Source organism: Canis aureus, chromosome 15 (assembly GCF_053574225.1).
Source record: "Canis aureus isolate CA01 chromosome 15, VMU_Caureus_v.1.0, whole genome shotgun sequence".
Lineage (NCBI taxonomy): Eukaryota > Metazoa > Chordata > Mammalia > Carnivora > Canidae > Canis > Canis aureus.
The window spans coordinates 35,517,239-35,534,198 of NC_135625.1; the positions used below are offsets into that span (position 1 = coordinate 35,517,239).

The 16,960-nt window shown below is 42.0% G+C and overlaps 1 protein-coding gene and 1 long non-coding RNA gene across 3 annotated transcripts in view; one reads left to right on the plus strand and one right to left on the minus strand.

The window, feature by feature from the left end:
* Positions 1-1,618, plus strand: part of LOC144284506 (uncharacterized) — a 54,282-nt gene extending 52,664 nt beyond the window's left edge. Inside the window, exon 2 of the long non-coding RNA XR_013352935.1 lies at positions 84-1,618. This is a non-coding gene — a long non-coding RNA (uncharacterized LOC144284506). The remainder of the gene's footprint in view (positions 1-83) is intronic.
* Positions 1-16,960, minus strand: part of POFUT3 (protein O-fucosyltransferase 3) — a 78,795-nt gene that overhangs the window by 10,123 nt on the left and 51,712 nt on the right. For both annotated transcript variants that reach the window (XM_077849104.1, XM_077849105.1), the window contains one exon: positions 346-1,181. In XM_077849104.1, the coding sequence (XP_077705230.1) occupies positions 346-1,181 (836 nt within the window). The remainder of the gene's footprint in view (positions 1-345; positions 1,182-16,960) is intronic.

The window sequence follows — 16,960 nt, forward strand, 5'->3', positions numbered from 1 at the left end:
TTGAAGGACTTTTGTGGATGAGATATAGAATATCCAATTTTTTTAATTTTTAAATTTTTTTGGCTTTCTTCCTTCCTCTGCAGCCTATTTCTATCACTACCCAGCAAGCATCTGCAGCATGACATCCTCCAGAAGAAACAATCAAGGGGACGTGAAGGTCTTTGGGAAGGAAATGATTCATAAACTTCATGACAATCCTCAAAGGAGAGTAATGAAATACTCACCTCCCTGCTGTGCCTGGCCTCCCTAATGGGAATGAAGTGGCCGGGACAGAAGGATACAAAATGGCAGACACCATCAGGAGGGCCCTCTTAGCACCTCTTTGCCAAATCTCGATTTCCTCACCTTTTCCTGAAGCCGGATGTTATCCCACACCTTGGTGCACACCATACACTCAAACGCATCGATGTAGTTGTCCTGGTGGACATCCTGCACTCCCCATTTCCGTTCCCTGAGTGCTGTGAGAAGTCGCTGATTGGAGACCTCACCCTTCAGCTTCCATTCTATGTAGGCCTCGTACATCCTGTCGTCATGATCCAGTTGTCTGATGTAATTTGCCAATTCTCTAGGGTGAGCAAATTCTGATACGAGAATAGCACTTCTGTTACTTGGGAGCCAGTCCGCAATGCTGGGGGACCCATAATACACAGGGACCACCCCCAGTTTCAGAGGTCTCCAGAACTTCTCGGTGATGTAGTCGTCACACACTGCATTCTCAAAGGCCAGGATAAACTTATACTGTGCAATGATCCTATAAAAGCCATCGGCATCCATAGAGGCTGGATTTTTCAGCTGCTGAGGGAGATCTTTGTTTCGTAAACACTCACCGTAGGAATCGACCTCGATATAAGTCATCAGCTCTCGAACATAGCTGTCCCTGTCTGACGGCGGGTCACAGTCTGACTGGATGTATACCAGTGGAGCAAGTCTTCTTCGAAGGTTGTTTTTGGACCGCAAAGGGACTAGGTATCGGAGTGACTTCAGGACTTCTACACCCTCCAAGTACTGGGTGGTCAGTGGCAAGTGGGAATGCCGGCTGAAGGTGGCTGTGTAGTTGAACAAGGTGATGACTGGCTTGTGAAAGAGCTTATAATTGTTTTTCGGAGACTCTTCATGAAAAAGGGCCCAGTCGTGGTGGGCTTTCCGAGGCAGAGGTAAGCTATCTATATTAAAGTCAGTGCCTAGAAGAAGAAAAGAAAATATTAGTGTGTGCAAGAGAATTTTAGTGTTCAGCTTGGAATCCACCTGGTAAGATTAGAATACAGAGAAGTCTGAGGCCACAAAGAAGCATGTGACCGTTTTGCCTGGGATTCAGTCATGATGCTTTCACTCTAAAAAATGCTCAGGGAGAGGAGCACCAAGGAAAGGGACAATCTTTCTGATTTTATGAAAAGAGAAATGGGAGTAGTGTCTAGCCTGGTTCTAAAGGGAGAATTTCGGGATGCCTGGGTGGCTCAGGACTTGATTCCAGGGTCCTGGGTTTGGCCCTTGTGTTGGGCTCCCTTCTTAGTGGGGAGTCGACTTCTCCTTCTGCCTCTGCCCCTCCCCATCTCCACTTGTGCTCTCTCTCTCTCTCTGTCTCAAATAAATACATAATATCTTTTAAAAAATAAATAAAGGGAGAATTTATTCCACCGCCTCTGGCAATTGGCTTTTCTTCCCACAGGTGTTGTCTAAGAGAGGGCATGAGAAATAAATAGACAATTCTTAGAAAAGAAAAGAGCAAGAGAAAGGAAGCCAAAGAGGGGAAAGCAACCAACTTGGCAGATTGATGAACTGAAAAAAAAGTGAAATCATGAAAAAGTCGCCATAATAAATATACAGGATAGATTTTTTTTCATCCAAAATGATCGATCTCAACAAAGTGCAGTGAATCAATCTTAGTCACAATGGTAGACAAGAGGCTTTTAAAGACAAAACAGCTGATAATAGCACTATGCTACAGACCGCTGCAGGATGGACATGAATTAACAAGCACATCAAGAAATAAAGAAGGCATAACAGGATTATAATTATGAGTGATTCTGGCTTCCACAGGATTAATTGGGAAACCTTTGAAACACGATCATGTGCAGACAGAAGTGATGGATGTGGTGAGCCGCTGTTTCCTGACAGCGTGGATGGAGACTCAATCAGGAAGAAGTTATTTCTATAACTGAGAAAGGATTAAGATAATACTGCAATACATAACGCAGAATTTCTAAAGTGTTCCTGACACTGATGATTTTGTAGCCCCTACTTGAGTTTTTAAGCATAAGGAAATGGCAAAATACAAATTCCCCTTCCATCATTCACTGGGGGAAAAAAGGCCCAAATAAATGCTTCCAGCAGAATAAAAACATATTCTCTGGTAGAATTCGTAACAATTAATTATTTAATGCCGGTGCACACTTCCGCAAATAAATACATACCCTTTGGTGCCAACAGTACTTCAATGAGAAATCAATTCATCAAGAAAGGCTTTTAAACAATTAAAGATCAAATAAGATTATTTTGGAGGACATATACTGAGCACACAGAAACTGCTGAAGAAAGTATAATGGTCTAGATACCAGGCTTTTATTCTCAACAATCAGGAATGAAAGACTAACATATAAAAATGTATATGTATTCGTTTACTTAGCATTTGCTATATTTGACCTTTAGCATCAAAAAGAATGCTCATCTACACACCGGAAATGCAATGGCCTGTAGAGTTAGGTGGTCAGCAAAGGTTAACAGACAAACCTTAAGACGTGAAAGAGAAGTGAATTTGAGGAGAAAGGCAATTTATCACATGAAGTGGTTGCTGGTCAACTGGCCAACGATGGAATGAGAACCCATTCACTTGAGTTAGAATGTAAACGTCCACTAAAGCAGAAGAAGAATCCAGGCCATTTGCCTGGGAAGAGGAAGAGCTAGAGTCCAATCCACAGGAGTCAGAGGTAGGGATTAAGATGGAAAATTGAGATTGGAGGGGTATGATTAAAACAAAAGTGGGTCTAGAATTGACAGGGAGAGAGGGGCACAGGTATCTTGAGAGAGTTAGTCAGACACCAATGGCTATCTGCTGCTGCTATGTGGCGCATGGGTGATTGTTTATTTACCTTACCCTGGGTATGTTTCAGCAAAGATCCCAAATGCAGAGCAGGGAAGCAGTAAGACACACCACCTGCCACCTGTGCTTCAGAGAATGGAGAGAGCCTGAGTTTCATCTCTACCTGTCCACATCAGCAAAGTGTAATATGCACTAAAAATGGCTAGATCTAGACCTTTCCGTGGCCAGTTTCTAGGTCCACTCAGATCCTATTGATAATATGAATGGGACTTGAAACTGGTACAAATTACAAGCTATGAACTCTTCATTCATTATAACTAGGAGATGAGGGCTTACCGGCTCATTATACCTTTAGCCACGTTGCTACTGGAACCTCAATGTTGGAAGGAAGGGGACGAGAGCATGGGTTCCCTTGCATATTCAATCTGTAGTAGTAAAAAAAGCCTGCAGAATCTAAGCAAGAAACATTTATTTATACTCAGGCTTTAAAAAAGAACACAGCTTTTTAAAAATGAGAGTGTGAGGTTCTAGTATATCCATCTGAATTCTGTTTAGTTTGTAGAAGTGGGGCCCTCTTTAAAAGTAGGGGGATGCCTCTTTCACAGAGAGGCCAAGTTAAAAGGACCTAAGTTTCCAGAAGCATTTCCCATTGTTACCTTAAAAAGTATTTCCTAGCTACTTCCCTAAGATACATGCACGACACACACAGATACACACAAAATCACATTGAAATAGTTTTTTAAAAAAATCAGATTCTTCCAAACTAAAATTCTCTGGAAAAGATTTAAAAAAAAATACGGCATTTTGCCCAGTGAGTTCCTCCCCTACACCTACAGATTGTCAACACTCAAGAATACTGAAATTAGAACCATAACAGACCTAAAATACAGTTGACCTTCAACAACAACACAGACCTGAACTTTGTGAGTCCACTCACATGTGGATTTTTTTCAACAAATACAGTACAATACAGTAAATGCATTTTCTTTTATGTTTCTCTTATAACATTTTTTCTAGCCAACTTTGTTGTAAGACTACAGTATATAATACAAAATATGTGTTAACCAACTGTTTATATTATCAGTAAGGCTTCCAGTGAATAGTAGGATTTAGTAGTTAAGTTTTGGGGGGAGGCCAAAGTTAGACACAGATTTTTAGCTGTATGAGGGGATTGGTACCCCAACCCCTGCATTGTTTAAGGGTCAACTGCATTTCACTGAAGAGATCATAGTCTAGAATATGAATGACAATACCGAACAGTTTCTATATATGGCTCAGGAAACAACTGAGTTATTTCACTCTTTCCAACTCCAGGGCACTTCCCATTGTCACAAGAGTTGGAACACTTGAAGAAATACAAGTCAATTCAGCTACAGTAAATCCATAAAAATGGGACTAACTTGCAGGTGATTAGTTAGCTCACTAGTTTTACACAGTCATCTTCACTGGCTCTTACATTTAACAGCTTTGGATTCAAACTTTCATTTCTCTGGGTTATTTTGTATTTACAGAATTTTGACAAATTCATTTGTTCCTTTAAATAACAGCTGACAAATAGATCTAAAGCACTAAAGTGCATTGCAAAGGGAATTGCAACTTGGAATACAAATGGAATAAAATTAATGCTGGCAAATGATGCCAGATTGCTAACTACAGAGACTGACTTTGAAGTGGCAAACAAGCAGAAGGATGACAATATTTTATGATATGTTTATGTGCTTCTTTTCTCCTGCAAGGGCATATATTCTTTTTTTATTATTCCCATCAAGACTGGTGAAAACAGTAGGCAACATGTATTATTAACCCCACTCTACTAACAAAGTTTGAGTCATTTATCTGGAACTAAAACCTCCTGCTGGAAAACAGAATTTTCAGACCCGCTAATGCTAAAAGACCAGAAAGACCACTGGCCCGACTACAATGCTAATTCTTTTGAATGACCTGCTCCTGAAGCTCCCAGGCACATCTGCCAAAATATTACACAGCTTAAACCCAGCCTGCTTGGGAAGACACATGCCTTAATCAGGAAAAGAAAAATACCCCCCACCCCAAAATGTCCTCCAGAGGTAATCCGTTTTTAAAAAGAACTCTGCCCATAAAACTGAGTGCCCCACAAAATGCAGCCCCACCATGAATATCCCAATAGAGGAAACTAAAACTTTGGGGTAGAAACAATTTAGGCTGTATATTACCATCCAGAATTTGCATGATTCACTGCAATTTGGAAAGCCCATTTCACATGAATTTTCTTGACTTCCTCACACAACCCCATCAAGTAGGTCATTTATTCTAAGATTCTGAGGGTTAACTAAAAAAATGTGAAGGAATGATGCTGGGACCTGGGAAATACCCTGATGACCCCGGGCTAAATTCTAACCAAAGGCAGTAGAGGTGCATGCCATACACGCACATCTGCAGATGGCCTGGTTCCAGCCACATTGGGATCTCTGGGCAGGCCACTGGACTCAAAAAGCTCTCATACTAATTTTGAGGTCTGCATTCTCCCCTCTTCTCCTACCATCTGTCTTCATGAGTCCTTTCACCTGCCCCTTAATCAATTATATATCATGTAGCCCTCTCTTAACTAGACCTATTCAGTTAGGCATCCGTTCCTCCTGCCTCCCGCCCCAGGCCTGGACATTTCTCACGCCCCCTTGCTGGGCCTGTGCTCTGGGCCAGTCAGTAACTCTGCAGCCCCTTCCTGGCAGTGATGGGCCTGAGGCAAGAGTACAGAGTCCCGAGCACCATATGCCTCAACATTCAACCGCCGTAAATCAATCTAACAAGCGTTGAACGTTTTATTCTTAGGCCTTAACATATATATATTCATGGATTTTTTTTTAAATGTGCAAAACCACAGTTCACACCAAATGTGGAGAACATATAGTATTCTGTCCTAAGTCCTGATTCTCGTTGGGGCCTGGTAGAGGGTGAAAAGAGAAGGGCGAGGTTCTTCTTCACTTGCTGACAGCCTCACCTCACCCCCCAAATCTTCCCTTCCACTCACTCAGCACCACCCCAGGGGAAACACGATTTTCCCTTCTTCCTCCACAGGAGGGTGGAAGTTCTCTCCTGGCCTGTCCTGGGTCTTGCCCCTCCCTGCTCCCACCAACCAGGCACCTTCTAAAGCTCCTGAGTTCCTCAGCTGAGAATTCCCGCCATACTAGCTCTGCCCCATTCCTGCTGGCATCAGCCTTTAGAATCTTGCAAAGGGATCTACAGCTGGAAGGCCAAGTTCAAACTGAGAAATCTCAGGTTGCTCAGCTTCCCATCTTAGAATGCTGGGAAGAGGCCCCCTCTTCCTTCCACCTTGGCTCTGTGCTACACATTGAGGGACCCTATCATATGGACATAGCCACCTCAACCCACAGGTTCAAGTTGTGGCCTGACAAAAACTCCTTCTCTGCCCAAATTTAACCAGGCTCCTCTGAGCCCTCCTCTCACTATGCCTCAACCATGGCCAGCTGCCCTGCCCTTGGCCTGCAGAGCCCAGATTCAGCAAAGACCCCCACCACATTAGTTTGCTGATAATCCCCTGCCTCTTGTGATATCTGACCAAGTCCCTCATCCCCCACACCTGATGTCTAAGTCCTTGGCCTGCCTCTAGCATGAATCCTAAAGCCAGTTTAGCAAACATCTTCCTACCCCTGCTATTCTCTTAGTAACCTTCCATTCACTGACCCCCTCACTCTGTTGTTGGCTAGACATCCGCAGCTTTCTTTACCGTATGCAGAGTTGAGTTCACTTCTAGACTGAAGTCTCTCTCCTCTACTACAGTAGCTCAAATAAAATCTACCTTAACAAGTATCAAGTATAAAACTTCTCTTTTACTTTCTATACCTTTGCAGTCATCCCCTGGCCAACCTTGAAGCTCATGGGTACTAGCAGCTTGGGAGGATAAACCAGAGCAGTGGTCACTATAGGTGCTGGAAGTGGGCTCCACTTTGGCCTTTGGGGCAGGGAGTTCTGGGGTCCTGGTACTTGGAGTGTGATGTCTAAGGGAGAGGCAAGGGCTCTGTGGCCACAGGCGAGCATCTGACCTTAGTCAATGGACTCTTCACCATGTGTGAAGCGGCATGGCTGGAGGAAGACAGAGTTGATCCCTCTTGGCTGAGTCTAAGAGCCCATCATCCAAATTTATGTTGCCAATCATCCTGCCCAATCAGTTGCTTGGAGGTTAGAATTCACGCTCCAGCATAGCAAGGGCAAGGACATAAATTCAGATTTAAAATCTATGAATGATGACATCCAATATGGTTGGGCAGGAGAAGGGAGGGGCAGGGGGGATGATTACTTCCTTTAAGCACATTCCCCCAAAATGATTCCTTTTCATTGATTTTTTCTAAAATATGCCAACATGACTGTTGTCCCATCCACACTCAGGTTTTAGGCAAACCTACCTACTGATAGATCCCAAATTTATACTCTATCCAGATGTTCCCCTGAGCTTCAACCAGATATCTAATAGCATGCTAGAAGTATTCACTTGGATAGCCCAGAAAAAATCACAAATTCCATGCCCTGACTATACCATCCATCTTCCCCTAAAGCAATCCTTTTAGTGTCTTCTTTTTTCCCACTGACATCACCACCAAAGTTGGTTTCAGCCTCTTAGAGTAAGCTAGGTGCTCCACCTTTGAGTATAACATTTTCTTTGCTTTTTCCCTTTGAAAATACATCACAGGGTTGGTTAACCACAATCTTTGGGACATGGCACACGTACTTCAATGAGCCGAGTATAAACTTACAGAAATTTTATGTCACAGCAGTTTGAAATTTTCTTTTTTTTTTTTTTTTTTCTATTTATGATAGTCTCACAGAGAGAGAGAGAGAGGCAGAGACACAGGCAGAGGGAGAAGCAGGCTCCATGCAGGGAGCCCGATGTGGGATTCGATCCCGGGTCTCCAGGATCGCGCCCTGGGCCAAAGGCAGGCGCCAAACCGCTGCGCCACCCAGGGATCCCAGTTTGAAATTTTCTTAACTCCAACACACAACTCCAGAATGTATAAAGGAGATACCACTCAGAGCACATGGTCCAGAGATCTGAGCAATCTATAAAACTTGTGCATGTTAAACCAACACTGTATGTAAACAAAGTTGCTTTTTATGTGCATTTTTTCCCTGGAGTGACTTGAAACATAGCAATTACAAATTACTATGGGGGAACAAAATATCGTGCACATGAAAGATTTTACCCTTTTTAAAATTTTTAAAATTTCCACCATGGACCATGAGTCCATGCTTTATATAAGTCCATCATGAAAGAAGAGAACTTATGGATTCTACTTATTTATTTTTAGAGAGGGAGAGAGAGCATGCCCAAGTTGGGGGAGGGGGAGAGGGAGAGGGACAAGCAGACTGCCCACCGAGCATGGAGCCCTGAGTGGGGCTTGAGCCCACAACTGTGAGATCATGACCTGAGCAGAAATCTAGAGTGAGACACTTAACCAAGGCACCCCATGAAAGCTGAGAATTTACAGCAGAGATTAGTTTCTTCCAGATAGACCAATGTCCCCCAATGAACCACACATTTCCTTGGGAATTAAAACACTAGGCTTTGTAGTACAATGGTTTTTGCCCAAGATTACAGTACTCCCAGCTACAAAGGGGAACCAGAACACAGAAACCACAGAGGGATCTGAACTCTTTTTTCTAAAAGGAGGTTATGTTAGTCACTGGCTTGTTAGTTTCTTTGCTCCATTCCTCTCTTTGCTTGTTCAGCTCTGCACTGAAGGGGGCAGAGAGCCTGCAAACTTTGTTTCTCGGGATCCCTTGCCAACTAGCTTGCATTTAGGCCCTGCCTATGGGAGCACTGTAGGGGGACTAGGAAGTGGGAGGACAAGAAGGAGCCTCTTTCTAAAGGCTTCTCCCATGGCACAGTGAGCAGCAGCCCCTGGGAATGTGACCCCATCAGCTACAATGGAGACACTACCCATGTAGACTGTGGTGGCAGCCACAGCGGCTGTGGCAATGACCTGGGAGTGCCAGCTCACAGGTTACCGCTCACTTCCAATGCTGGGGCCTCAGAGACTGGCTGTCCTGCACTCTGGGTAAACGGATCTCCCCTTGTGATTCCCCAGCCCAGGGACAGTTGCTGTCTCCCGTGATTCATCCTGCATATCTTGCCCTCCCTTTTTTGCTCCACTAGCTCTAGAAAGCCTTTGTCGCCAGTCCCCAAAATCAATTACCATTGTCTGAAACACCTAGAACAATTTCTGTTTCCCCATCAAACTATGATTAATACAGAACTCCACTTCAAAACCTTGAGACCTCCATCTGATGGCAACTTATTATTTCAAGTTCTGTTGCAGGTTTTCTCTTGCAACTCCTTGGATTTCCTAAAAAAAACTATGTTTCTTCACGATTCTTAGCCCCTTGTTATCACCATGCCAGGCTTCTAGTTCTCCCTCTCTATTTATTTCTCTCTGAGTCCATCTGGTGAGAATGGGGCAGGAGAAGAAAAAAATGCAAGACTCTTGTTTAAGAAGGGGACATATAAAATCCAAAAATGAGGCTCCCTTGATGAGAGGAACCATCAAATTATTTGAAACCAAAAGTACATGGCTCGTGCAGGTGCTTTGTTGTAAATGCCTCCTCCAAGTTGCCAACTATAACATACAGAACACTGGTGACCAATGTAGCTATGAAGACGGATGAGGTAGAGGCAAAGACCTCCAGTAAAACTCCCATTTAACCAAATGCTAAGTTTTGTCATAAACTCCAAATCCTATCTGCTGTGTTTTTCGACCTTCAATGTAAGAAAGAGATGAAGACTTTCCTGTTGCTAAAAGATCTTACCAAGGAGCCCTCAAGCCATTGGAAATGAAAATCTCTGTAGCTAAAAGACATTAAAGCTCAAGAAACAATGGACAAAACACCATGGTAGTGGCTGGCGATGGCTCATAAATCGCATGTATTGCTAATCGCCTAGGCCTGGGCCAAACTCACAGTGGCCTCACAGAGTGTGTTCTCATTTCCTGCGTCGGATTAAATCACTTGCTTCATGAAGCTCAAACGACTTCCAGTGTTTGAGATAGCTATTTACAATTGCTACCTCCCTGCTACTGCTGTCTGCAATGAGCTAAACAGCAAATGAAGGCACCTCTGACAGCATCTAAACCTAAACAAAAGAGGGAATTCCAGTTCCTGCTCGGTAATAATTAGAGCGAATGAGAAGAGGAAGAAGGAACCAGAGCAGGAGTGACAGTCTGCAGTGCAGCCTAAAGCACTGACCTCCTCCCCTGCCTCCCCAGACAGAGCTGCAAGGTCACCCAGGGCTTGTTGACAAAGCCACTTCAGAGAGTCCTAGAATGTTGTGCTGCACCCCTACTTCACACTTTCATGGCAAGGCTATATAACCGTGGATTAGGGTTTGTGATCTCTCTCAAGGTATGTGAAGAATTTATTCTTCGTTATTAAAAGCCTCATCTGGGCATCTCTGGGTCTCACCTGATTCTATTGCAGCCAACATACCTGGAGACAGGAGACATAACCACTGACTCAGGGATGCATAGCCACTCCTAAAAAGCAAGATTTAATGAGTTCTACTATTTGGAAAGCATTAAACTGGGAACTCTGAGGCTTCAAAGATGAGCAAAATAAGCTCCAGGGAGTTGATGATTATGAATGTAAATGTTAAGCCATTAGCTGAAATTCAAAGTAGAATAACAGAAATGCAAATAGCCCTGGCAGGAGAAAGAATAGAATAATTATTTCTGACTGGTCAGAGTTTGGGGCTGAACTGCTTATCATCAATACATTAAAAAACAAGCAATTAAAGAAATAAATAAGACTCGATTATTAACTCAGGGCAAACAAATAATCAGTGAACTAGCTGGTTCATCCACGAATATCATTTGCATAGCCGTAAAAATGTAGAGTGAATCCTGATCTATCAAAAACAGTAATATAAGTGGATAGCAGAGATACAAGAAGGGTGAGTGCTTCACTCAGTGCAATCCTCATCAAAATACCATGAACTTTCTTCACAGAGTTGGAATAATACTAAGATTTGTATGGAACAAGAAAAGACCCTGAATAGAGGAATGTTGACAAAGAAAACCAAAGCTGGGGACACCACAATGCCTGACTTCCAGTTGTATTACAAAGCTGTGATCGTCAGGGCACCTGAGTGGCTCAGTGGTTGAGCATCTGCCTTTGGCTCAGGTCCATGATCCCGGGGTCCTGGGATTAAGTCCCACATCAGGCTTCCTGCAGGGAGCCCACTTCTCACTGTGCCTATGTCTCTGCCTCTCTGTGTGTCTCTCATGAATAAATAATAAAATCTAAAACAAAAAACAAAAAACTGTGATCATCAAGACAGTGTGGTACTGGCACAAAAACAGACACATAGATCAATGCAACAGAATAGAGAACCCAGAAATGGCAAAGTAATCTTCAACAAAGCAGGAAAGAATATCCAATGGAAAAAAGACAGTCTCTTCAATAAATGGTGCTGGGAAAATTGGACAGCTACGTGCAGAAGAATAAAACTGGACCATTGTCTTATACCATACACAAAGATAAACTCAAAATCACTGAAGGATCTAAATGTGAGACAAGAATTCATCAAAATCCTAGAGAACACAGGCAGCAACCTCCTTGACCTCAGCTACAGCAACTTCTTGCTAGACACATCTATGAAGGCAAGGGAAACAAAAGCAATAATGAACTACTAGGACTTCATCAAGATAAAAAGCATCTGCACAGAAAAGAAACAGCAAAACTAAAAGGCAACCTACAGAATGGGAAAAGGTATTTGCAAATGACAAATCAGATAAAGGGCTAGTAGCCAAGATCTATAAAGAACTTACCAAGCTCAACACCCATAAAACAAACAATCCAGTCAAGAAATGGGCAGAAGACATGAACAGACATTTCTCCAAAGAAGACCTACACATGGCCAACAAGCACGTGAAAAATGCTCCACATCACTTGTCATCAGGGAAATACAAATCAAAACTACAGTGAGATACCACTTTACACAGGTGAGAATGGCTAAAATTAACAAGACAGAAAACAATAAATGTTGGCGAAGATGTGGAGAAAGGGGAACCGTCTTGCAGTTGATGGGAATGCAAGCTGGTGCAGCCACTCTGGAAAACAGTGTGACAAACCACGAGAGACTCCTAACTCTGGGAAACAAGCAAAGTGTTGTGGAAGGGAGGGGGGTGGGGGGATGGGGTCACTGGGTGACAGGCACTAAGGAGGGCACTTGATGGAATGAGCACTGGATGCTATACTGTATGTTGGCAAACAGAATTTAAATACAATTTTAAAAATTAATTTAAAAAAAAAAAGATGAGTGCTTGAGTAGGAAAGGGTAAAAGCATAAACCCTCATCTTCCAAGACAGAGTTAGTAGATAATGCCTCATACTGAAAAACCATTAAATAGTAATGCCACCATACTATTTAGAGATCTGGAGATAACACACCAAAGAAGTCATCGGATACAAGTCTTGAGTAGTCACCTGAGGAACAAACTACTTGCTATTTAAACTTGGGGTGTGTATAGCTTTGATAAAGACTAAAAGAAAGCAAACAGAAGAGTATATAGAAGTGTCTCTCTCTCCATGAACAAGAAACCTGGGTCCCTTCCCTCTATTAACAGTTTCTTATGTATTCTGCGTTTCTTTTGCATTTTTTAAAAAAAAAATGCATGGATGGAAGGAAAAAAGGAAGGAAGGAAGTTAAGAAGGGAGAGAGGGAAGGAAGGTAAATACTACATTTAAGTATATCTAGGAAAAATAAATGGTAAGATGTACCATTATTTTTGGTATCACTAAGAAAAGTATTTCCAATTAAACTACGATCTTGAATTTTTATGTATACTTATTAAAAGAGTTCTTTTAGATTTGCTTATAGATTTTTGTCATTTATCACTCTTGGGAATACTTAGAAAGATATAAGTTAAATTAGTTAAAATAGCTAAAATGTCTTTAGATTCACAGTCCAACTCTTTGAATCATTTTTGAATCTTTGATCTTTGTGGTTTTCTACACAATGTTTCAGTCTGCACCATTAAGGCTGTGAGCCAAACAGCATTGCTTAAAAGTATGCAGCACCATCATCTCTGGGATTTTCTTCCAAACCACTGACACCACCCCCACGTTTTGATGCCAGTGCTTTCTTGGCATTATCAGAAGGTGTCAGTCAAAGAAAGTTTTCAGACAGAGTTACCTGGGTGCCTCAGTCAGTTAAGCATCCTACTCTTGATTTTGGCTCAGTTAATGATCTAAGGATCATGAGATCAAGGTCTGAGTTGGGCTCTAAGCTGGGCATGGAGCCTGCTTAAGAGGCTCTCTCTCCTTCTCCCTCCCTCCTCTCTCTCCCTCTCAAAGAAGAAAAAGAAGAAGAAGAAGAAAGAAAGTTTTCAGACATTAACTTGGTCTATATTCTTTCCTCAATTGGTCCTAGTTCATGGCCACGAGGGCTGTCACAACTGCATTCCTGCTTTTGCTGACGGTGATTAAAGGGAGGCTAACTACAAAATGCATGGTGATTTTAGAGATGTTAAAATTTGAACAGGAAAAGTGCTTTTTAGAACTAAGTAAATTTTTTTTTACATAGATGAAAACATACTGTACATACTACGTGAACCCAGCAATAACCATGAAACTACCACGGAGCTATTTCAACGTCAGTGAATGCAGAGTTGCTCAGTTCTTTTTAATGACCACATAGTATTATTCCATTTACTGTATGTACTTAGTCACTTCAGTATTCTCCCCATTGTTCCACTTTATGGGACAGAGGCTGAACTCTGAAAATTGGGTCGTGAAACAGCTATTTTCGTAAGTTGGGTGCACTTCTTCCTAAGGCACTTGATACTCTGACATCTTCACCAGCAGCTAAGACTTCAGTGCACACCATCTGTGAGTCTGTCCTTAGACTCTCTTCTGGAGGGACATTTTACATAAATCAATCTTCAATACAGCAATCAATCTCCAAGCTAATAACATCCTCTGAAATCAGTGATTGAGACTACTACTGAGTGCTTTTTCCAAAGCAAGTCTATCCGCCTGGTACATATGGGACTGCCAAATAACTTTATTCCACTTAGCCTTTGGGCCACATTCAACTTAGTGGGAAGCTAGGACCTGGAGAAATAAACTCTCCTTATTCTCAAGACTTCCAGTGTCCCACTCCATTTAATCATCGTAGAGTCTCTCCGTCCTCAAGAGAGAAACAGTGCAGAAGAAAGCCTTGCCCTCTAAAGATCATCATGCCTGATAATCCCAGCTTGATTTTCTAATGTACATGTCATTACAGAAACCACAACACAACAAACGTGGTCAAGAATTTTAGATCTACATTAGGAGTCCTTAATAATATGATGTATTAATTATATTCTATAGGCCCAGGTTTAATACTATAAATAAGTAAGATCTACCTATCTCTCCTATTGCAGTCATAAAGGGTAAAACAGTAAATGCATAAAGGAAAGGACATAAACATTTTCCTATAATTTTTATTTCATTTAAATTTTTTCATCAAACTTCTAGGAAATATATGCTCTATATGAAAAATTCTACTTGTGCCACGGGTGCCTGGGTGTCTCAGTCAGTTAAATATCTGCCTTCCCAGAGTCCTGGGATCAAGCCCCACAGTGGGCTCCCCATGGAGCAGAGTCTGCTTCTCCCTCTGTCTCTGCCTCTCTCTCTCTCTCTCATGCTCACTCTCTCTCAAATAAATAAAATCTTTACAAAAATAAATAAGTAAACAATAAAAGAATGAGCAGAGTAGAGGGGAGATGGAAGAGGAGAAGAAACATTACCTATATTCCCAAAGAAAAGCAGTGTTTAACATCGGGGTGTTTTGAGTTTATTAATGTGCATGTGTCAGTGTGTGAAAGATTCAAAAAAGAACATACGTATTACAACATTTGAGTACAATCACTACTGATGTAAAAAAAAAAAGACTTTATAGTGATACTAATTTATGCTTTATTGCCCATACTCAAATATGAGATTTGTCCCCAAATGCCATATCCTGTAGAAACCATGACTCAAAGAACAGATGGGCCCCAAAAATCAGAAACTAAGCCTAACAAGGGAAGCCTTAGAGGCAAGGCGCCTTACCTCATGGCCCAGTGATCTCTGCCCTCCACAGCTGCAATGCATGTGAGCAGGTAGCCAGGAAGTGAGCAGATGTAAGAAAGAGTACAAACAGAGTGGCTCGGAGCCGGATAGCAGCATCCAAAGCTTGGGGGTGGTTGGACGTGCTCAGGCAGGTGAGGTCCAGAGCTCTGGGCTGCCATAGCCATCAGATGACCGTGTGGGAAAATGACAGAGTGGAAGGATGTCTTCTGTGATATGTTGAACTACTGCACAAAACAGGCCCACCTATCCTAATTGAATAAATTAATGCCTTGATTGCTAAGCTATTTTTAATCAGGTTGTTGATACTTCTAGCCTCAAGCAGTTGGATGGCATTGGCATTGGTCTGTGACCTGACGTTTGGGAAGTCTGTATGCTGGCGTATTGAGATGCGGTGTAGTTTGATGAGACCTTTCCTGCTCTTTTCCTAAAACAGGCTCCATTGCTATAGCCAATGGACTTCTAGAGGTGAAGACTTTTGAAAGAAAAGCTTTCCAAGTTGCCCACCTCCTCATGTTCATTGTCCCCCATTCAGTTATCTTGTGACTTTTGGTCTGGACCTGAACGACAGCATTCACTGTTCTCAGCTGCAATTATGTGTGCACCCGCCTCGCCTTCCACCAGACAGGGAGATCTTTCAGGACCCGTGTCTTGTTAATCTTTGTCTGCAGAACCTAACATAATGCCTGAGATGTAGTAAATACTCCAAGATATTTGGAAATTAAACAAATGCATTTTCAGATCTTATTTGGCAGAAATCAGGCCTTAGCTTCTCTGGCAATAAGAGAGAGGTAAAGAAAGAACACGAAGTAAAAGTAGAAATTGGTGCTAACAGGAAGTTTGTACCAAAGGGATAGAGCTCAAATGTGGAACACTCAAGAACTCTAAAAAAGTCTTAAAGTTAAAGCATTGAAAGCCCTTCATACAGGTGTTATCTGCAAATTTTTTCAGTCCTATCACAACCTGGGAATTTCAGTTCTCATTCCTAGCAGTTTGATCTCATGACTTTATCTCCACTCAATGAGGTCAATAGGTTTCTGTAAACATAATGGGACATATTAAGTTAGGGAGAAACGGATGAAGTGAATTGATGAGAAAGCCCCTACATCATCTCAGTAACACTCTCCTGCCTCATTTATTTGGATAAGTATAGCAATTTTATTTTACTTACTTATGATTACAGCTCATGGAGAATTAGTTAGTGATACTACCACCTCATAGAAAAGTTATGTGAAGTCTTAGCAACACTTTGGCACTTTGGTTATTAATTCTTAGCACAAACTTTTTTTTTTTCTTCTTCACAGAGTTGATGATTTGAGAAGGAATTAGTGGCTTCTAAAAATGGAAAAAGGTATATCAAGGAACTGCTCTTGGGCAGCCCTGGTGGCTCAGCGGTTTAGCGCCGTCTTTGGCCCAGGGCCTGATCCTGGAGACATGGGATCTAGTTCCACGTCGGGCTCCCTGCATGGAGCCTGCTTCTCTTTCTGCCTGTGTCTCTGCCATTCTCTCTCTGTCTCTCATGAATAAATTAATAAAATCTTAAAAAAAAAAAAAAAAAAAAAAAAAGAACTAGGCTTTTAACCCGAGCTTTGGTGTGGAAGACCTTGCAGGTGGAGGTAATAACATCTTGACCATTCCATGAGGACCACATTTCCATCAGTGTTCATGATACGGAAATCTCTCAGTGGTCAGTAATGGGAAAACATGAAAATTCATTCTAAATCTGAGCTCATACAAAGTCCATGAAATTATAACTGGCTGTTAAATCAACAACTGAGTGGCAAGTTTTTTGAGAAGTTTTATACAAATCAAATGTATAAGTAA